Source organism: Dipodomys spectabilis, unplaced genomic scaffold, assembly GCF_019054845.1.
Source record: "Dipodomys spectabilis isolate Male_0828 unplaced genomic scaffold, ASM1905484v1 ptg000017l, whole genome shotgun sequence".
In the NCBI taxonomy this organism is placed as follows: Eukaryota; Metazoa; Chordata; class Mammalia; order Rodentia; family Heteromyidae; genus Dipodomys; species Dipodomys spectabilis.
Genome location: NW_024870694.1, coordinates 20988124 through 21009482, shown reverse-complemented (window position 1 = coordinate 21009482; position 21359 = coordinate 20988124). Strand labels below are relative to the sequence as shown.

At 49.3% G+C, this 21359-nt stretch overlaps 1 protein-coding gene and 1 non-coding gene across 4 annotated transcripts; both read left to right on the top strand.

Annotated features, from left to right (window-relative positions):
* Positions 1-317: 317 nt before the first annotated feature.
* Eif4g1 (eukaryotic translation initiation factor 4 gamma 1) lies at positions 318-21023 on the top strand. Of its 3 annotated transcripts, none has more exons than XM_042667837.1 (33): positions 318-435; positions 1233-1289; positions 1518-1611; positions 1918-2004; positions 3094-3270; positions 3476-3575; positions 4811-4923; positions 5753-5845; positions 6049-6115; positions 6417-7253; positions 7501-7589; positions 7680-7866; positions 7951-8084; positions 8194-8352; positions 8511-8699; positions 8898-9095; positions 9299-9445; positions 10111-10347; positions 10478-10582; positions 10663-10822; positions 11036-11136; positions 11549-11645; positions 12467-12572; positions 12765-12991; positions 13151-13269; positions 13389-13561; positions 15652-15777; positions 15912-15993; positions 16982-17080; positions 17187-17321; positions 17448-17529; positions 17667-17807; positions 20394-21023. In XM_042667837.1, exons 3-33 carry the CDS (start codon positions 1552-1554, stop codon positions 20576-20578), a joined length of 4812 nt encoding a protein of 1603 aa, XP_042523771.1. In that variant the 5' UTR covers positions 318-435; positions 1233-1289; positions 1518-1551; the 3' UTR covers positions 20579-21023. The 3 variants fall into 3 exon arrangements, with proteins under 3 accessions (XP_042523771.1, XP_042523764.1, XP_042523754.1); XM_042667830.1 differs by having other exon boundaries at positions 319-435; positions 8514-8699; positions 11549-11651; positions 12470-12572; XM_042667820.1 differs by having other exon boundaries at positions 319-435; positions 11549-11651; positions 12470-12572.
* Positions 10885-10960, top strand: LOC122100022. Its single transcript, XR_006146069.1, has one exon. It is a non-coding gene; the product is annotated as a small nucleolar RNA SNORD66 (small nucleolar RNA).
* Positions 21024-21359: the final 336 nt, after the last annotated feature.

Sequence of the window (21359 nt, the reverse complement as noted above, 5' to 3'; positions counted from 1 at the left end):
TTCGAAGGCTGCCTATTGGTATTTTACCTACCATCCTTTACTTAGGCAGGGTTGAGATTTCAGTTTTCTTAGCCCCAGGTCAACAACCTTGTCTAGCACTTAGTATGCACTCAATAAATGCTTGAGCAAACTATGAATGAACTAAAGAACTGCCTGCGACTCAAGGGGGGTCGCTCTGGGAGTTCTAAAGTTCGGGAGGGGACACAGGGCGGGCAGTGGCTGTCATGTGATGGGGCGGAGCAAATCCCATGTGCTCTCGGGCGCCGAGAGTTCGGCGCGACTCCGCCCTCTGCGCCGGTCACGTGGGGGCGCCGGCTGCGCCTGCGGAGAAGCGGTGGCCGCCGAGCGGGATCTGTGCGGGGAGCCGGAAATGGTTGTGGACTACGTCTGTGCGGCTGCGTGGGGCTCGGCCGCGCGGACTGAAGGAGACTGAAGGTAAAGCCGCCATGTCCGGGCTCGACCCGGCCCCCCCACCCCCTCCCCCCGCATCCGCCGCCATCCGAGCCGGGACCCGCCACCCTGCGCCGCTGCCCCGGCGTCCCGGCCCCAAGGCCCGAGCCTGGGCCCCGGCCCGCCGGGCCCTGATCCCCGGCCCACGTGTGCCGGGCCTGGCCCAGCCTGGGTGGGGGTGGGGGAGCGCGGGGCCGAGCCGGGCTGGTCCCGCGGGCTGGGAGGGCGCCGGGCTCACTGGCAGCGGGATGTCACGGAGAAGGCCCGGCGGCCCGCGGCACGGACCCGGCGGCTGCCGGCCCGCCGCCCCCTCCCCCCTTCGCGGCCGGGCCGCCGGGAAGTGACACGTTGTTCTTTGGCACTGGCCGGCGCCGCGCAGGGAGGGCGTCGGGGAGGGAGGTGGCGGCGGCGAGCAGGGAGGAGCCCCCAGCCCCGCCCGCCCTCCAGGCCGACCCTCACTAGCCTGGAGCCGGCTTCTCCGCGGCCGCCGCCCGCCGGTCTCTTAGAGCCCTTAATCCCGCCCTTCCTGGCCTACTCTCTAGGGCGGCGGCAGGCCTCGCCTCTGGCCCCGCGCGAGTGCCCCCGCCGCAGGCGTGCCTTGTGTGCCCCTGGGCCAGGCCCCGAACCCGGTGTCCCCTGGTGGGGGGTGGGGACACCACGGCTGAAGCTGCCTGCTTCGTTTGTGATCTGGGAGCCTGGTGCCAGCAAGACCTGGAATTTCCGGTCTGGTTGGTCTTGGGCCCCGCGGAGCCAGGTTGATACCCCTCACCTCCCAACCCCAGGCCCTCGGATGCCCAGAACCTGTAGGCCGCACCGTGGACTTATTCTTAACCGAGGGGGTGAGTGAGGGGGCTATTTCAGCAGGCGGGAGAGGGGAGCGATTGGAGGTGATGCGGGCTTGACAATGTGTCGGTGGGGGACACAGGCTGAATCTTTTCTGCTCCTTCATTCCTTTGGCACCTCCTGGGCTCCGTGTTGGACCCAGCCCTTGCTTCAGTCCTTCCCCTAGCCCATTTGCCTTAAGCTTGGGTCCCTTCGCCTTTCCGAGTTCCACTGTTTCCCAACAGGTGCTGGGGGGACCCTGATGTGGCACCAAATGAAATGAACAAAGCTCCACAGCCCACAGGCCCCCCACCCGCCCCATCCCCTGGACTCCCACAGGTAATTAGGGAGGAATTAGGACTGGATGGGGGTGGGGGAGACCAGGCAGGCGGTCAGGAACACGTTCCAATCAATGGATTTTCCCACCCTTATCTTGTCAGGGCAAAGTGCAGCTGCACGCTGCCAAATTGAGACAGGGACCCTGGCTATCCCTGGGGGCTGTCCTGGGGAGGGGGCATGTGGACTGATAAGGCTCTTGCTGTATGTGGATCTGCTCCCCTTGTTTCACCAGCTTGGGTTTTGGCCCCACCCTGGCTTCCCCTGTTGCTGAACTCTGGTCTCCCTCCCCCCCCCCTCCCCCTTCAGCCAGCGTTTCCCCCGGGGCAGACTGCACCGGTGGTGTTCAGTACGCCACAAGCGACACAAATGAACACGCCTTCTCAGCCCCGCCAGGTGAGGGGCTGTGGGGAGGGGAGTAGGGGGCCTGGGTGGGAACTGTGGAAAGCTCTGTCAGTTTGGACCTAGGATGGAAACTATGGAGGCTGTTTTTCTGGCCCCAATTTCCTGATGGTTACTCTGTTCTTTATGCGGCTCTGCACTTTGTGCTGTTGATTACTTCTGTATGGTGCTTGGCCTCTTGGGGAGTGTGGAGTCAGTGAGGATGGCTCACCGGGGTTCTCATGCCTTTGACAGTTGAGGACCGTGCTATGGGCCCTGCTGCCAACTCTTGTTTTTCTATTTCTTTCTATTACTCTGGGAGGTTGCCATTACTTCATTCCCCTTCTCTGTTTTCTCTTTGGGCTGTGGTGAGATGAGCATTCCAGCTGTTTTTTGCTTTTCTCTGTTCACTACATTCTTCCTAAGTGGGAGAATACTTGTCCTGCCTCATCCCCCATCCCTTATCACCTTGGGGATAATTCTCTTCTTTCCTGTCCCCATTTGCTCTCAGGGAGGATTCAGGTCTCTGCAGGTAATGTTCTTTTCTAATCTTGGACCATTTCCTGGTCTCACCCCTACCACCCTAATTGGGGGCTAGACAAAGGAATTGGGGGGTCTTCTGGGTGGGCATTTGTTTGCTGTTTAAGTCTTCAGTGTGAGGCTGTGATGCATGTTAGGGGTGAACTTTTGAAGAGTATACAGAAATTGGGAGATAGTTGCATGTTAGCAGCTAGCTCCTCCATACTTAGGTGGGGCAGTGCATGCTGGGGAGTATATTGCCTGAAAAGGCCTTACATAGGCATGGTGCATCTGGATATTAGGATGCCTCTGCAATGGTAGAATGGTGAAGTGACTAGTGGAAATAACTGTGAGTGCATGGCAGTGAGAGAGTAAATATACATAGAATACAAAGTGTTCTTCTGAGTTCTGAAGGCATATCTGAGTACAAGAGGCCTCTTAACCATTGTTCAGGTGGGTCTTATCAGAATTGGTCTCCATCCTCTGAAGCACACAATAGTTTCCAGGCTGTAGAGACATTGTTCAATGCTGATTTTGCTGTCAACTTTCTTTCCTGATGCCAACTGCCTTCCTCCCTCTTGACAGCATTTCTACCCTAGCCGGGCCCAGCCCCCCAGCAGTGCAGCCTCCCGAGTGCAGAGTGCAGCCCCCGCCCGTCCTGGTCCAGCTGCCCATGTCTACCCTGCTGGATCCCAAGTAATGATGATCCCTTCCCAGATCTCCTACTCAGCCTCCCAGGGGGCCTACTATATCCCTGGACAGGTGAGGCTGAGGGGCTGTAAGTCATAATCCCTTATACCCCCATCTTCTCCCACCTGTCCCATCTCTTCTCCAGAAGTGAGGCTGGCTTCCTTCTGGTCATGGTCCACACTCAGCTTGCCCTACTTTGCCTTTGTAGACTTGTATGGTTTTCATAGCTATCCTCAACTCCTTCTCTTACCTTCTTTCTCCCCTCAACCCCCACCAGGGGCGTTCCACATATGTTGTCCCGACACAGCAGTACCCTGTGCAGCCAGGAGCCCCAGGCTTCTATCCGGGTGCAAGCCCTACTGAGTTTGGGACCTACGGTAAGCAGGGGGAGGGAGTCAGAGGTGAGAGTACAACCAAGAAGCATCTAAACTGATCTGCTTTCTAGGTGTGGCTTTGGTCTAAAAATGATAGTTGCTGGGTGCCGGCTGCTCACCTATAAATAATCCTAGCTATTCAGGAAGCTGAGATCTGAGGATCGCCTTTCAAAGCCAGCCTCAAAGCCAGCCTGGACAGGAAAGTCCATGAGACTCTTACCTCCAATCCAATAAACCACTCCTAAAACCAGAAGTGGTGCTCTGGCCCAAGTGGTAGAGCGCTAGCCTTGAGCTGAAATGCTTAGGGACAGTGCCCAGGCCCAGAGTTAAAGCCCCACAACCAAAAACAAATAAAAAAATGATAGGGTTAATCGGTGGTAGGGATTGGTGCTTAATATTTAACTGGCATTGGTCGGGGAGAAGATTTGCTCTTCTGCCAAGAGAGCTGGAATCATCTCCACACAAGAAATGTAGGCTCAGGTTCCAGCTTGAGGGCCTGTTAGTGGCTTTTTCCCTGTGATATTCTTTCCATGGTTGGGGGGTGTTATCTGGATTTGGGAGGTTTAGTCCTATCAGAAAAAAAAAATTGAGCATGAATCTAATACAGGTATGGTTTTGTGTATATGTGTGCCTGATTTAAGCTGGTGCCATTTGTAGCACTTGTCTGAAACAAGTGTAAATTGTGGACAAGAATACAAATATATTCCATTTTGGGGATAATTGCTTTAAGGATTCATTTTTCTTTATCATGGGCCCAGTTCATAGTGTTACATTTTGTTTCCTTGCCCCTTGAAAAGGGCTAGATACTGACTAGACTTAGGTTTGAGTGTATCAAGGTTGGTGGATTTTTTTCCCATTCCCAGCCAAATAGCTGAGTATGCTTTGGGTTAAAAGTATATGTGCTTATTTCTGGGAAAGGGTGGATATATGAGTGCCTTATGGGGTCAGAGACAGATATAAGCCATCCTACTGGCTGGTGTGGTGGGGTAGGAGTGCCTGCCTACAAGGTGTGTGTGTGTGTGTCTGTCAGTGTCAGGAATTCTTGTAAACGCAGTTCAGACTGGTTCTCCAGCTTTGACAGACATCTAATTCCCTGGAGGAGGAGGATGGGGCAGGGCAATGGGCTGGCTATATATGATGAGAGGTTCTAAGGTAGGAGGCGTTCAAGCAGGCATTAGTATTATGGTTGGGCCCTGACGCTGCCACCCATCTTCTGTTCTGTCTTCCCTCCCCCAAAGCTGGCGCCTACTACCCAGCCCAAGGTGTGCAGCAGTTTCCTGCTGGCGTGGCCCCTGCCCCTGTTTTGATGAACCAGCCACCCCAGATTGCTCCTAAGAGGGAGCGTAAAACAGTGAGTAGCAGCAAGGGGCTCTGGGATATCTGGGAATAGAGAATTCAGATGTGGCATTAATTGGGCAGTGTGCCCTTAGGAGCAAAACTTGAAGATCTTCATAGATGAGAGTAGGCAGAGAATGAGGTCTGTGGATTATTTGGGTTATTTGCAAGATACTAAGATTTCAGTGTAGAAACAGCTCATGGGAAGACTAAAATGGTTAGCAGGGAATTTACCAAGAGAACGGGGCTCTGGGTATTCATAAGAACTATGCTTGGTTTTGGGTTTCTGGTAGCTTGCCTTGGAAATGGTTTGTTTTCTGTGGCCCCACCCCCTCCACCCCCCTAGTCCTGGAAGCTCAGGAGGCCTCCGCCTCTGCTCAGTCCTCAAGCCTTAGGCGTGGTGCCCAGAATAGGGTGCCAGGGCTGGGGAAGCCGCTGAGTCACCCTGGCTCCACCCACTGGATCTGGGCCCTGCCCCCAGAGATCAGACCGACTAGCCACAAGTGAGCCCACAAATGAGCCAGCTGGGTGCTAGGTGGGGGTCCTTGGTCCCTGGGTGTGCAGCCACTGACTTGGGGATGTCTGGTGGGGCAGAGGTGAGGGAGGGAGGGGGGGCATTGTGATGTACAGATTTGCTCTGTGAGGTCAAGGGTCTCTTTAAGGGTGGGGGCTAGTGCAGTGACTACAAGAGCAGCCTGATGGGTTGACAGAACTCATGGGGTTTCTGGCACCCACCCACCTGCTTCCCAGTAGGGGGTGGGGGGTTGGCCCAGAGTCTTAGGAGTGAGGCAAGGTGGAGAGGTGGGCTCCTCCTTCCCACTCATCCCATAGTTTTCTTTCCCCAGATTCGAATTCGAGATCCAAACCAAGGAGGGAAGGATATCACAGAGGAGATCATGTCTGGGGCTCGTACTGCCTCCACACCCACCCCTCCACAGGTATTGTCCCCTCTCTGAACCATACCTTGTTTGGGATGGTTGTTTTGCCCAGGATTCCCAAGTCCCTTGATCTTTTCTTTCATCTAAGGGATTTATTTCCTTGCTTTCCTGAATTTGTAGGCAGAGGTAAAAGTATAAATGACTAGTAAAGAAGGGATGTAGGACTCTTGAGTGCAAACTTGGTAACCCTTTGTGTCCTACAGACTGGAGGTGGTCTGGAGCCTCAACCTAATGGGGAGACACCCCAGGTTGCTGTCATTGTCCGGCCAGGTAAGAAAGCCAGCAAGACAGAACTTTTATGGGTAAACTTGATTCAAAGTTCAAGAAGGTGGGGTGGTTTTGAACTGTGTGCCAGAGAAGAATGACTTAGGTTCCAGTAGATTTGAAGGTGGACTGGGTTTTGGATGAGAAGGGAAAATAGCTTTGGTGGGAGGAGATTAGGAAGGAGTGTGTCAGTGTTAAGTTTGGGCGTGCTGGGGGGGGGGGCGGGGGAGGCGGGGGAGGGAGGAAGAAGAATAGCAGCAATGGAGGGCTTGCCTTTGGGTACTCACTCTTCCTTCCTGTGGTACAGATGACCGGTCGCAGGGAACAGTCATTGGGGGCCGGCCAGGGCTGCCTGGTCCAGAGCACAGCCCTTCAGAATCCCAGCCTTCATCACCTTCTCCAACCCCATCACCACCCCCAATCTTAGAACCGGGGTCTGAGCCTAATCTCGGAGTCCTCTCTATTCCTGGGGACGCTATGACAACGGGGATGATACAGATGTCTGTAGAAGAATCAACCCCCATCTCTGGTGAAACTGGGGAGCCATATTGCCTCTCTCCAGAGCCAACTCTTGCTGAACCCATACTGGAAGTAGAAGTGACACTCAGCAAACCAATTCCAGAATCCGAGTTCTCTTCCAGTCCTCTCCAGGTTCCTACCCCTCTGGCATCTCACAAGATGGAAATTCATGAGCCTAATGGCATGGTCCCATCTGAGGATCTGGAACCAGAGGCGGAGTCAAGCCCAGAGCTTGCCCCTCCCCCTCTTCCTGCGTGCCCTTCTGAATCCCCTGTGCTTATTGCTCCCACTGCCCAACCTGAGGAACTGCTCAATGGAGCCCCCTCACCACCAGCTGTGGACTTAAGCCCAGTCAGTGAGCCCGAGGAACGGGCCAAAGAGGCTATCGCATCAGTGGCTCCCCCCACCATCCTCTCTGGCACTCCAGTTCCTCCAGCTACTTCCCCTGCCCAGGAGGAGGAAATAGAGGAAGAGGAGGAGGAGGAGGAGGAGGAGGAAGAAGAAGAAGAAGAAGAAGGAGGAGCTGAAGTGGAGAATGAGAAGGGAGAAGAGGAACTCCCCTCGGAAAGCACCCCTGTCTCAGCACATTTGTCCCAGAATTTGGAAGCAGCCGCCGCCATCCAAGGTGAAGTATGGCTGGATGGTGAAGATGAGTTGTTCTCCTTCTCTTCATTGTTGATCTCCTATTTTGAGCCATTGCATCTGGGTTGTGGAATCCCTTATAGTGAAACCTAAGAGCTGGAGTGAGGGCTTGTAAAGCCTGTACTATACTTTTTACTTTTGAAGTACTATATTCTGGCTGCTTTGCATCTTTCCTTTGAAGGATATTCCTTAAATTGTTCCTTTTTCTTTTCTTCCTTTTTCTCTTTTAGTGGCAGTATCTGTGCCAAAGAGGAGACGGAAAATTAAGGACCTAAATAAGAAGGAGGCTGTGGGAGACCTTCTAGATGCCTTCAAGGAGGTAAGGGAATAACAAATAGGTCAGAGGGTAAAGAGTTAGGGTATGGATAGTAGTAATGTTGCAACCAAAACTGGTGTTATATGATTATAGGTGAACCCAGCAGTACCAGAGGTGGAGAATCAGCCTCCTGCAGGCAATAACCCAGGCCCAGAGTCTGAGGGTAACAGTGTGCCCCCACGGCCTGAAGAAGCAGATGAGACCTGGGACTCCAAGGAAGACAAAATTCATAATGCTGAGAATATCCAGCCTGGGGAACAGAAGTATGAATATAAGTCAGGTATGCTGAAGGAATGGCAAAATGGTTGAACATTATGCCCGAGACCCTGGGAGATGGGTATGACTGAAGCATCTTCTCTTTCAGATCAGTGGAAGCCTCTAAACCTTGAGGAGAAGAAGCGTTACGACCGAGAGTTCCTGCTTGGCTTCCAGTTCATCTTTGCCAGTATGCAGAAGCCAGAGGGATTGCCTCATATCACTGATGTGGTGCTGGACAAGGTTAGTGGGGAAAGGAGGTAAATTTGGACTGCAAAGGAACCCAAGGTCAAGAAAGAAGAGTCATTAGTAGATGTACCCTGCTTCTAAGATATTCATGTGTTCTTTACAGGCCAATAAAACACCATTGCGGCCACTGGATCCCTCCAGACTACCTGGCATAAACTGTGGCCCAGACTTCACTCCATCCTTTGCCAACCTTGGCCGACCAACTATTAGCAACCGGGGGCCCCCAAGGGGTGGGCCAGGTGGGGAGCTTCCCCGAGGGCCGGTGAGTGGGATTTACTGGAGGGGTAGATGGGTAAAGGAGTGGGGTCTTGAAGATGTCTTGCAGGGTGGGGACAACTATGCCTTGAAGATCAAATGGGTGGTAGTGGAATTTCATAAGCTCATTGGTTGTCTCTTCACTTGTCCCCATCTTTTGCTTAGCAGGCTGGCCTGGGACCCAGGCGCTCTCAGCAGGGCCTCCGAAAAGAACCACGCAAGATCATTGCCACTGTGTTAATGACTGAAGATATAAAACTGAACAAAGCAGAGAAGGCTTGGAAACCCAGCAGCAAACGGACAGCAGCTGATAAAGACCGAGGGGAAGAAGATGCTGATGGCAGCAAAACCCAGGTACTGGCAAGTCCTGCTTTTGGTCTCTATTTCTATACCTCAAGGTCAGCAACATAAGCTCATGTTAGTTATATTCTTTTGTGCCTATCGATCTTTATTAGTAATATCGCAGCCCTACTGCATTGCCCATTTCCAGCAACTTCTGTTTATAAGAACTTCACTGGTTCCTCCATCTTCTCTGTCCCCTCATCCCTACAGGACCTGTTCCGCAGGGTACGTTCCATCCTGAATAAGCTGACACCCCAGATGTTCCAGCAGCTGATGAAGCAGGTGACACAGCTGGCCATTGATACTGAGGAACGCCTCAAAGGAGTCATAGACCTCATCTTTGAGAAGGCCATTTCAGAGCCTAACTTCTCTGTGGCCTATGCCAACATGTGCCGCTGTCTCATGGCGGTGAGTTTCCACTGTTTTTAGATTTCTTAGTTTAACTTCCCATGGCTCCAGGAGTCAAAGCAGCTTCTTGGCTTTCCCCTCCAGCCTTTGCTGTTGGTAGCCAGTAGGGGGCAGAGCCATAGCCAGAGGTCTTCAGGTTAGTTTGTTAGACTTGGAAGGCTTTTCCTAGCTAGTCTGAATGTGACATTTTTCTTTACCTGTAGCTGAAAGTGCCCACTACAGAAAAGCCAACAGTGACTGTCAACTTCCGAAAACTCTTGTTGAATAGATGTCAGAAAGAGTTTGAAAAAGACAAAGATGATGATGAAGTCTTTGAAAAAAAGCAAAAAGAGATGGATGAAGCTGCTACGGTGAGCAAGTCTACTGTTAATTCTTTCTCCCTACCAACTCCCTTTGTCCCAGCCCAGGTGATATTCAGCTCTAGATGGGATGGAGGTAGTGATGATTTAGGGGGTTCTTGAAGGCATGATTGTTTTCTGATACTGTGATAACTTAGGGAGGATTTTTTTCTCTGCCCCCAGAACATGATTGTTTTCTGCTAGGCTGGATATCCAGATAGAAAAGTGAAAGAAGGATTTTAGCCATGTGGCTGGGTGACTTTTTTTTTTTAAGGCCTAGGGATTGAACTTGGGGCCTTGCACTGGCCATGCAGGTACTCTACCACTTGAATCGTTCTGCTAGCTCTTTTTGTGATGGTTTATTTTGCAATAATAATCTTGGTTTATGACCAGGCTGGCTTGGGCTGTGGTCCTCCTATTGGTGATTTCTTCACATCACTGGGATGGTAGATAGATCTACATCTATCTACTGTGCCCAGCCATGGTCTTTCCCCATAGGTGGAACTATTGAGGTGTGGAGTCTTGTGAACTTTTTTTTTTGGTCTGGGCTGGCCTCAAATCTTGATCCCCTGATCGTCGTCACCTTTCATGCAGCTAGAATTACAGGCTTGAGCTGCTTCTGCACCTGGTTACTAATAGGTGTCTTTTTGACATGATTCCTGCCCTATGACTGGCAGGCAGAAGAACGGGGACGCCTGAAGGAAGAGCTGGAAGAGGCGCGGGACATAGCCCGGAGGCGTTCTTTAGGAAATATCAAGTTTATTGGGGAGTTATTCAAACTGAAGATGTTAACCGAGGCAATAATGCATGACTGCGTGGTCAAACTACTTAAGAACCATGATGAAGAGTCCCTGGAGTGCCTTTGTCGTCTGCTTACTACCATTGGCAAAGACCTGGACTTTGCAAAAGCCAAGGTAGGGGTCCTAGGATGTTAGGTAATAGCACCTGTCTGCACATGAGATCCTTCTTAGACTGATGAACTAGAGCTGCTTAGCCAGGGTTGGAGGAATGCTAGAGTTTCCTGATCCCTTTGTATCTTTCTAGCCCCGAATGGATCAGTATTTCAACCAGATGGAAAAAATCATTAAAGAAAAAAAGACTTCATCTCGCATCCGTTTTATGCTTCAGGATGTGCTAGATCTGCGGCAGGTATGTGTCTTTCCTGTGTCTGCTGCCCTCAGTTCTGACACCATCAAATTTTTTGAACTACAACTGTCCTGTTCACACAGAGCAATTGGGTGCCACGCCGAGGGGATCAGGGTCCCAAGACCATTGACCAGATCCACAAGGAAGCTGAGATGGAAGAGCATCGGGAACACATCAAAGTGCAGCAGCTCATGGCCAAGGGCAGCGATAAGCGACGGGGTGGTCCTCCAGGCCCACCCATTAGTAAGTCTGAGGCTAAAACTGAGGGAGGAAGGGGGTATTGAAAGCGATTAAGAAGTTGTGATTTCCTCTGATGACTTCCTGTTAGTGCCACGTGTCTGGGCCACTGAGACCCCATGATGGAACTGAGGATCTGAGGAATGGAGCTTAGAGTGGACTGAAGAAAGGTCTGCTAGGATTTACTCATTATTTCAGTATGGCCCCTTTTTGTCTCAGGCCGAGGCCTTCCACTTGTGGATGATGGTGGCTGGAACACAGTCCCCATCAGCAAAGGCAGCCGCCCCATTGACACCTCACGACTCACCAAAATCACAAAGGTAAGAGGTGTATTTTGGAAGAGGTAATGCTTGTGAGGCATAGGGTAAAAAGATCAAGAAAGCATTAGCCCCTAAAGTTGGGGAGGTAACAGCTGAGTTTTTATTCTTAGACTAACTGGTTAGATTGCTTAAAGCTTGATTAGATTGTGAGAATGCTGTCAGCTGTAAGGTTTGTTCACATTGGTCTGGGAAAGCTGACATACAGGTCAAATCTAGTGGATGGCTGTGTATATCGTATGGGCCAAGAATAGTTTTTCATAGGGCTTAAGTGATTGAGAAAATTCAAAAAGTAAATTACATTTTATTATGCCTCCCTGATCTGGCTACTCCCTACTTGTATGGCTGTGTGTGGTGGTGCTGAGTAAGTGCTCTAGCTGGGACGGACATGTGCTTTTATTCTTTTCTTCTACAGCCTGGCTCCATTGATTCTAACAACCAGCTTTTTGCACCTGGAGGACGATTGAGCTGGGGCAAAGGCAGTAGTGGGGGTTCAGGAGCTAAGACCTCTGATGCAGGTATGAACCGGTTTGTTTAATCTGAGCCCCATCAAGGAGGGCAGCCAAAGCAGAAGTACATGTGTGGTACAAGGGACCATCCATGCTACTTTATTGTTAGTGATGGGCCAAGTGTCATAAACTAGCAAGCTAAGAGAATATAAGAAAGAGGGTTTGTTTTTTGTTTTTTGGTGCTGGTACTGGGACTTGAACTCAGGTCCTTGCATTTTATTTTAGCTTTTTTGTTCATAACTAGAGGGTCAGTTATCTTTAGAGCCTCAGATGTTTCACTCCTCCAGGCTAGGATTTTGCTTGTATGGGATTTTTGCTTATTTTTGTGCTGGTCCTGGGCTTGAACTCAGGGCCTGGCCAGACTTTCCTGCCTAGGCTGGCTTTGAACTGAGATACTGAAAACTCAGCCTCCTGATTAGCTAGGACTATAGGCATGAACCACTGGCTTCTGGATACCTATTAATTGGTAATAAATTTCAAAGTTTTCTATCCAGGCTGATTTCTAACCTTGCTTGATTCTCCTTAGTCTTAGGTTTACAGATATGACCCACCAATTCCTGGCTTAAGAAAAATTTTTTTCTTTTTCCACTTTTTTTTTTTTTTGATCGTGAGGCCTGACCTCTGGGCCTGGGCACTGTCCCTCAGCTCTTCAGCTCAAGGCTAGCGCCCTACCACTTGAGCCACAGCGCCACTTCTGGCTTTTTCTGCTTATGTGGTGCTGAGAAATGGAACCCAGAGTCTCATGCATGCAAGGCAAGCACTATACCACTGAGCCACCCTCCCAGCCCATTAAGAAACTTTAAAAAATTGGTTGTTTGCTTTCCCAGCATCAGAAGCTGCTCGTCCAGCTACTAGTACCTTGAATCGCTTCTCAGCCCTTCAACAAGCAGTACCCACAGAAAGCACAGATAACCGACGGGTTGTACAGAGGTAAGGCTCCTAGAGGTTTTATTTTCATACTAAAAGTACTATTATTTGGTTGTTGCCTTGTCATGAGAATTTCTCTTACCTTAAAGTATGGGCACATTCTTGTTGCCAAGAATGAGACCTGAGTAGTTCCCCAGGCAGTCTGATGTAGGTATGAACTGTGTACAGTTGAGAAACAATGTGTCTATCTTCCAGGAGTAGCTTGAGCAGGGAACGAGGTGAGAAAGCTGGGGACCGGGGAGACCGACTAGAGAGGAGTGAACGCGGAGGTGACCGTGGGGACCGGCTTGACCGTGCAAGAACACCTGCCACCAAGCGCAGCTTCAGCAAGGAGGTGGAGGAGCGGAGTAGAGAACGTTCCTCCCAGCCTGAGGGACTGCGCAAGGCAGCTAGCCTCACAGAGGATCGCGGACGAGATACTGGTGAGAAGCTAGGAGAGGAATGGTGGAGGAGAAGGGTATTTATTGGCTGGTTTGACTAACTGGCCTCAGGTCTCTTGGGAATTCCAGATCCTCTTTGCTAAGAGAAGCCTGGAACTGAAGATTATTTGGGGTCTGTTCTCTCTGCTCCCTCCCCTGCAGTGAAGCGAGAAGCTGCCCTGCCTCCAGTAAATCCCCCGAAGGCTGCACTTACTGAGGAGGAGCTGGGGAAGAAATCCAAGGCCATCATTGAGGAATACCTCCATCTCAATGACATGAAGGTCAGCAGTGCAGGGGCTGAGTGATTGTGGATTCCAGGTGGATAGGGAGGGAGCTATGTTAACAGGCATGGGCTAGGTAGGTGACAGCTTTCTCCCTTCTCTGCTCTCTACCCCATCAGGAGGCAGTACAGTGTGTGCAGGAGCTGGCTTCACCTTCCTTGCTCTTCATTTTTGTGCGGCATGGCATCGAGTCCACACTGGAACGTAGCACCATCGCTCGAGAGCATATGGGGCGGCTGTTGCACCAGCTGCTCTGCACTGGGCACCTCTCCACTGCCCAGTACTACCAAGGGTATGACCAACTTCATTAGGCCTCACATTTACATACCCTTTGTGGGAGCCCTGGAAATGTGAATTAAGAATATACATTTCTCCTTCCTTTCCTTCTCCTTTCTTGATTTCTGATATTGATGAAGCAGCCATCTTTGTAGCTATCTCAGTAACTCCATTCCTACTTCCTAAGTGTTTTTTCCTTTTGCCCTCTCTTCATGCATGTTAGGTTTTGGGGATTGGACCTGGGGACTTTTCACATGCTATAAACTGGTGTTCCACCACTGAGCCTACACTATTAAAGCTTCCTGGGTGGTTTAAGGATAATTTCATCCCCATTTTCAGTTTTTTTTTTTCAATTATGGGTATGATCTGATTCTGTGTATGGTGTTTATGGTCAGCTCATGGGAAGATTCATATCTTAAAAGAAATGGTTGGGAGGCTGAGTGCTGTTCAATCCCAGCCACTCAGGGGCATAGATGGGGGAGGATTTCAGTTTAGGGCTAGATTAGACAAAAAGTTATTTATCAAGACCCCCATCTCAAGTAAGCCTAGTGTTGTAGTACGCATCTACATGAGAGGCATAGGTAGGATGGCACGCCTGGGCAGAAGTGCAGAACCCTCTAAAAAATAACCTACAGCAGAAAGGGCTAGAGGTAAGATATGGTTAAGTACTTACTTAGCAAATGCAAAGCTCCAAGTTCAGTCAGTACTGCCAAAAAAAGACATGGGAATCATGTCTTTGTCTCTTTATAATTGGGTACTTTCCTTTTACAATATTTTAGTCTTTCAGTCTGTGGATGAGTTCAAGTTTTATCTTTTTTTTTTTCCCCCCTGTAGTAATCATTTTGTACATTAAGAAATCATTCTAAGCTGGTCGCTGGTGGCTTGTGCCTGTAATCCTACCTACTTAAGATGCTGAGATCTGAGGATTGTGGTTTGAAGCTAGCCTGGACAGCAGAGTTTATGAGACTTCTCTCCAATTAATCACAGAAAAAGCCAGAATTGAGGCTGTAGCTCAAGTGGTAGAGTGCTAGCCTTGAGCAACAGGAGCTCAGGAACAGTGCCTAGGCTCTAGAGTTTGTGCCCCAGGACCAGGGGGGGAAACCTACAAATTGCGCTGTCTACAATTCTTGCTACTCAGGAGGCTGAGATCTGAGGATAATGGTTTAAAGCCAGCCCAGGTAGGAAAGGTCATGAGACTCATCTCTGATTAACTGTCAAAAGGCCCAAAGTAGAAATGTTGATCAAGTGATAGAGTGCTAGCCTTGAGCAAAAAAGCTCAAGGACAGTACTTAGGCTCTAAGTTCAAGCTACAGGACTGGCACAAAAACAAAAAGAAAAATCCTTTCCTTGTTGAGTATGGGGACCCATATCTGTAATCTTAGGCTAAGGCAGGAAGATCATGAGTTCAAGGCCAGCCAATATTACATAATGAAGACTGACTTTTGTTTTTTTAAAGTGTGTGTGTGTTCATCTGTCTTGGTCAACATAACTTTTAGGGGATGTGAAACATCCAAGGATAAGAAAGGGGGGGAGGGCTGGGAAGGTGGCTCAGTGGTAGAGCACTTGCCTTGCATGCATGAGGCCCTGGGTTCGATTCCTCAGCACCACATAAGCAAATAGAAAAGAAGCTGGAAGTGGCTCGAGTGGTAGAGCACTAGCCTTGAGCTGAAGAGCTGAGGGACAGTGCCCAGGCCCAGACAGAGTTCAGGCCCCACTACCGGACCAAAAAAAAAAAGAAAAGAAAAGGTGGGGCTGGGAAGGTGGCTCAGTGGTAGAATGCTTGCCTCACATACATGAAGCCCTGGGTTCGATTCCTCAACACCACATAAACAGAAAAAGCCGTAAGTGTTGCTGTGGCTCAAGTGGTAGAGTGCTAGCCTTGAGCTGAAGAGCTCAGGGACAGCACCCAGGTCCTGAGTTCAGGCCCCACGACCTACCCAAAAAAAAAAAAGAAAAAAAGAAAAGGTGGCCTTAGCTTGAAGATTACACCATGTCTAGGAAATGTTTCTGAAGGGTTCCACAGTTGATCCTTAGCTAAATATACCAGCAGGGTTGAGGCCTGACCCATTTTCCCTAGAATGCTCTGACTTTGAATTCCCTATGCAGGCTCTATGAAACTCTGGAATTGGCTGAGGACATGGAAATTGACATCCCCCATGTGTGGCTTTACCTGGCAGAACTGGTAACACCCATGCTACAGGAAGGTGGGGTTCCCATGGGAGAACTGTTCAGGTAAGTCCCCCCCTTGGTGGAATTGAGAGAGGAAGTGAAGGCTAGATGGTGGGAAGATTGAATGCCTGGGTTTGGAAAGGGATGGAGTAGTGTTAGATTCTGGAGGTCATCTACATTGGGACTTTATCTTTTAGAGAGATTACAAAGCCACTGATACCCATGGGCAAAGCTGCTTCCTTGTTGCTAGAGATCCTGGGTCTGCTGTGCAAAAGCATGGTGAGTGAGCCCTTCAGGACATAATGTTCATACTTTCGTGTGATTTGGCTGCTTCTGGTGGCAGTAAGTGAAGGCTCCTTCTCTGCGTTGGTGTCTTGGAGTATTGGTGGTGGCAGAATTGTGTTGGCACCTGATAGAAGGAACATTAAGAAACAGTCTGCTTCAGACAGTTCCAATGTAATTGGACAATTATAAACTATGACAATGTAAGATCCTAGACCTATGATTAATTTACTCGTTGGAGTAGTGTTTCTTTGAACATTGAATATACTGAATGTTGGGAATACAATGGTGAATAAAATATAGTCATGAAACAAGTTGGTAGAGAAAGAAATGACTGAGTTCAAACCCTATTACTTCAAAATAAAACAGAAAGTTAATTCATGTCTGATGAGTATAAAATAAATGGTGGAAAGATGGAGAAAGGCAATTTGGGTGTGTGGTACATAGTGGTAATTAGAAGATGGACGTGTAGTTTCAGAAGAGTTCAGTTACCTGGAACATGGAGGAATGAAACTTTGGATTGAGACTACTGTTCTGGATTGTGTTAGCATTGAGGTGGTACTGCTTCTAAGATTTTCTCAACTTAGGAAACAAGCATACTTGTTACAGTCATTTTTTACCCAATAAACATTTGTACCAAAGATAAATGAAAAACAAAGCTGTTTTAGAAAAGAACTGTAGATGAGATTGGAAGACAGGATTAAAAACTTGGATTTGAGTATTGAGAGTTTTACAAAGCTAATTGACATTTTCCCTAGTGGCCTCTAGGTCATCTCCTTAACCCTGTGTCAGCACTGTTGTGTACTGGATGAGTTCTTAGTGAATGCTGTGCACTAGGCAAGGCACAGTCCCTCAGCCTGTCTGGTATCTATGTAGCATTCTTAATTATACTGGTGGGCTTTCACTGGAAAATGTATGGTGGATGACTATTCTGAAAATGTTGGAGTTTTGGAGAAAAATATTTCTTGAATCTTGTGTTTCCCAGGGTCCCAAAAAGGTGGGGATGCTGTGGCGAGAGGCTGGGCTCAGCTGGAAGGAATTTCTACCTGAAGGCCAGGACGTTGGTGCATTCATTGCTGAACAGGTTTGAGGCTAGGATTTGTTTAATTCTAACATTTGAGGCTGGCTACTTCCCTTATCTTTCACACCAAGCACTTGACCTCTCACTGGGGGGGCCCTTTTGATTGCAGAAGGTAGAGTATACCCTGGGAGAGGAGCCTGAAATTCCTGGGCAGAGGGCACTTGCTTTCGAGGAACTCAGAAGGCAGCTGGAGAAGCTGCTGAAGGAGGGCAACGGTAACCAGCGGGTGTTCGACTGGATAGAGGTACAGTTCTCCTGGAGGTTGGGAAGGGTAAAGGAAAGGTATTTCTTGGGATAAGTCGGTGTTAAAAGAGTGGAAACATACTGGACATGATTCAGAACTTACGGGCTGTTTATTTCTCTTGTACAGGCCAACCTAAATGAGCAACAGATAGCATCCAATACATTAGTTCGAGCTCTCATGACAACTGTCTGCTATTCTGCAATTATCTGTAAGAGAAGCCAGGGAGATGGGAAGGGGCAGAGTTGGGCCCAATAGAATAATGGAGGGAAAGAGGTCTTGTCTTCCTAGGACTGAACCAGGCTAAGTTTGCGTTACTCCATTTTACTCCTGTCTTCTTTCCTACAGTTGAGACTCCTCTCCGAGTGGATGTTGCAGTGCTGAAAGCGCGAGCGAGACTGCTACAGAAATACCTGTGTGATGAACAGAAGGAGCTGCAAGCGCTCTATGCCCTCCAGGCCCTTGTAGTGACCTTAGAACAGCCTGCCAGTAAGAGCCAGGCTACAGGGATGGAGGTGGGGTTGAGGGGATGCCAGACAGCAGAGGGGCAGTCATGAAAGGTGTTCAGTGCAAAAATGGGTAGTCATTGGAAAACAGAATCCCTTGGTTGATTCCTTCATCTTGTTTCCTTGCCTATACGTGGAAGGAGTTAGTCACAACCTTAAAGGCAGATTTACTGCCTGCTTTGTGCCTAGCCATCTGTTAGGTGCCCAAGATTAAGTATAGCATCTTTTCATATCATGTGCCTCTCTGCCTGGCACAAGGCTGAAATGATCTGCTCACCTTGCCTCTTGTTTCTTTTATAGAGGTTGTTTAGAATAGATGGTATTATTCTCATTTTTTCCACAATGAGGCTTAGGTGAACAGTTAGGTATGTATCCAGATGTTGAGTTAAAGCAAGGAAGTGTAGCAGTTTCTGTGCTGTGCTGCAGTCAGAGACTTTGAGTGATCAGTGCTGGGACGTGGGTCTGGTGGGTGATGGGTAGGAATTAGCTAAGTGAGAGGGGAAGGGGAGCTCTGAAAATGAGGGCACTGTCCTGCGTTGTAAGAAATACAATGCTGGAAAAGAGCTATTGAGGGAAGGCCATTGTGAGGAAAGCAGTGACCAGTTGTGATTGAGGTCATAGGCTGGAAGGAGACTGGGCTGGGTTGTTCAGGTCCATATCAGGAGTTCTGAACTTTGACCTTAGGGGTAGGATAAGGACTTAGGGGTTGGAATGAAGGAATTGCTTGGCTACAGTAGGGGTAGGGAATGACTGAATTCAGTGAGATCTATACTAGTAGTTTGGCCTTCCTGGTGACAGTGGAGAGAGATGGGGAAAAAGAGCAGATTTAAGAGATATTTAAGAAATGAAGTTGGACAGCTTTTAGTCACACAGACTTGAAGAGAGGGAGCCCCATGGGAGATTAGAAGGCCAGAAAAAATGGTTGACTGCTACAGAATGGTAGAAGCAGATGTGAAAATTGGCTTTTGAAATAGAAAATGTCAAGGCTAGGGACAGGCACCAGTTTTTCATACTTGCAACCTTAGCTACAGAGGAGGTTGAGATGAGAGGATTGCAGTGATCAAGGTTTGAAGCCAGTGAGGGCAGGAAAGTCCATGAGACTCTTCAACTCCAGTTAGTCACCTCTCCCCCCTAAAAAAAAAAAAATGCTGGAAATGGAGCTGTGACTCCCTGCTAGCCTTGAGCAAAAAGAGCTCAGGGACAGCACCCAGGCCTTGATTTACAGTCCTGGTATTGGACCAATTAAATAAAGTCAAGGTCAATCTGAATTGGAAAGGACTGGAATACTTGACTGAGACAAGAAGGGGATTTAAAACAACAACAACCAAAAAAAAAAACTAGATAAAATTGTGTAGATGGAAAATCTTGGGCTTGCATATGTAGGGCAAGTGGATAATTGAGTGTATAGGGTTCTCTGGATGGGTACACCTAATGTCTAAGCACCAGTATGGGAAAAGAATATGCTTGCCATTGCTGTGTGAGGCAGCCACAAGCAGTGTTTGTGGACTTAAGGTGGAATGCCCTGAGAAATGTCCTGGCTTGCAGCTTATGGTTTAGGATTTTCACCTGATAAGGACTTGAGATCCAGTAGTTTATTCATTTCATTTATTCTGCCTCTTTTTTTTTGGTGGGAGGAGGGGAGCGGTTGTCCATTGTGGGGCTTGAACCCTGGACTTGGGAGTTGTCCCTGAACTCTTCAGCTCAAGGTGAATGCTCTACCACTAGAGCCACAGGGCCACTTCCAGTTTTCTGGTAGTTAATTGGAGATGTGCTAGATTTGAACCAAGATCCTCAGCTCTCAGCCTCCTGAGTGACTAGGATTACAGGCGTGAGCCACTGGTGCCCAGCTTCTGCCTCTCTTTTTAGGAGCATGAAGTTAGGTTTGGAAGGATTAGTAGTGCAATGTGAAGAATGAGAGAGAGTTTGGGGAATTACAAAACAAAGCCTCGAAACCTAGTCCCTTAGTGACCAGTGGTGAAGAAAAAAGAGTAAGGGGATGCTTTAAGTTCATTCATGAATTCCCTTCGGGTGGCAAAAGGAGTGTTCATGGCAAAGGATGTAGCACCTTTAGAAGTATGGAGGCCAGAGAGGGGACCTGTTCAGGGGCCAGTGGACTTTCCGGCTACATTTGTGAGTAATATAACTGGGACGTCTGAGTTTCCTAAATTCAGGAATACCCTATATATAATTTCCTACCATTAAATGTAACACAAGTGGAGAAATTTGAAGCTACTAAAAGTGATGAAGGGTAAGCTTGCAAGGTTGTAGCCGAAGCAGCATGCAGACTCCCCATCTGCCTCGGTCTCCTGAGTACAGAGATTACAGGTGTGAACCACTAAGCCTGGTTTGTTTTTTATGGCCAACTGACTCATTTCTATGCACAGTCTCTTAGATCATATGATTGGCATCCTGTCAGAGGCCTAGTCACTCTGGAATGGCCAGGCACAGATTTCAAGATGGTAGGTCAGGGTCTTGTTTTTTAACAGTGAAGCTTGAAAAGGGATCCCTAGGGACAGTCTGGCAAGAGCTATGTCCAGTCACCTCTAATTTTTGTCCTGATGACTTGCAGACCTGCTTCGGACGTTCTTTGATGCGCTATATGACGAGGACGTGGTGAAGGAGGATGCTTTCTACAGCTGGGAGAGCAGCAAGGACCCTGCTGAGCAGCAGGGCAAGGGCGTGGCCCTTAAGTCTGTCACAGCCTTCTTCAATTGGCTTCGTGAGGCAGAGGAGGAAGAGTCTGACCACAACTGAGGGCGGGTGGGGTTGGGGACTTGGAGCCCCATGGACACAAGGATGGCCCGGCCAGCCGTCTGGACTGCAGGGGGGTAGCAGCGGCGGCGGCAGTGGCGGTGGGTGCCTGTAGTGCGATGTGTCTGAGCTAATAAAGTGGCTGATGAGGCAGGATGGCTTAGGGCTGCCTGGGGCCCCCCCCTCCAGGATGCTGTCAGGTGTCCCCTTCCTCCCCCGGGGCACAGAGATATATTATATATAAAGTCTTGAAAATTTGGTGTGTCTTGGGGGGGGGGCACCACCACCTGCCCCTGGGGGTCCTTTTTTATTTTCTGAAAATCACTCTTGGGACTGCCGTCCTCGCTGCTGGGGGCAAATGCCCCAGCCCCTGCACCACCCCTGCTGCTGCCTGGGCAGGGGGAAGGGGGGCACGGTGCCTGTAATTATTAAACATGAATTCAATTAAGCTCATTGCCTCTGCTTTATGACCTGCTCCCTCTGGAGAAATGGATGGATGGGTAGTTGGCACTGGAGCACGATTCCGGCTACCTGCCACTCCTTGCCTCTCCCTGTTGGTGATTTCGGTGGGTCTGAGGAGCCGCTTGGGGATAGCAGTGGGCGAAGGGGGTGCTGTCTTGATGAGGAGACACTTAGCCACTCTGGCTCTCCTATGTAGCCAGGGAAGCTCTGGCTTCAAGATACTCTCTAAAATGAGGGGGCTGGATGCAGCCGCCTTGTAATCCTCTTTAGCGATGGACCACTGTGAGGGCCAGCGAGTTTCTACTTCCCTCCCTGCCTTCCG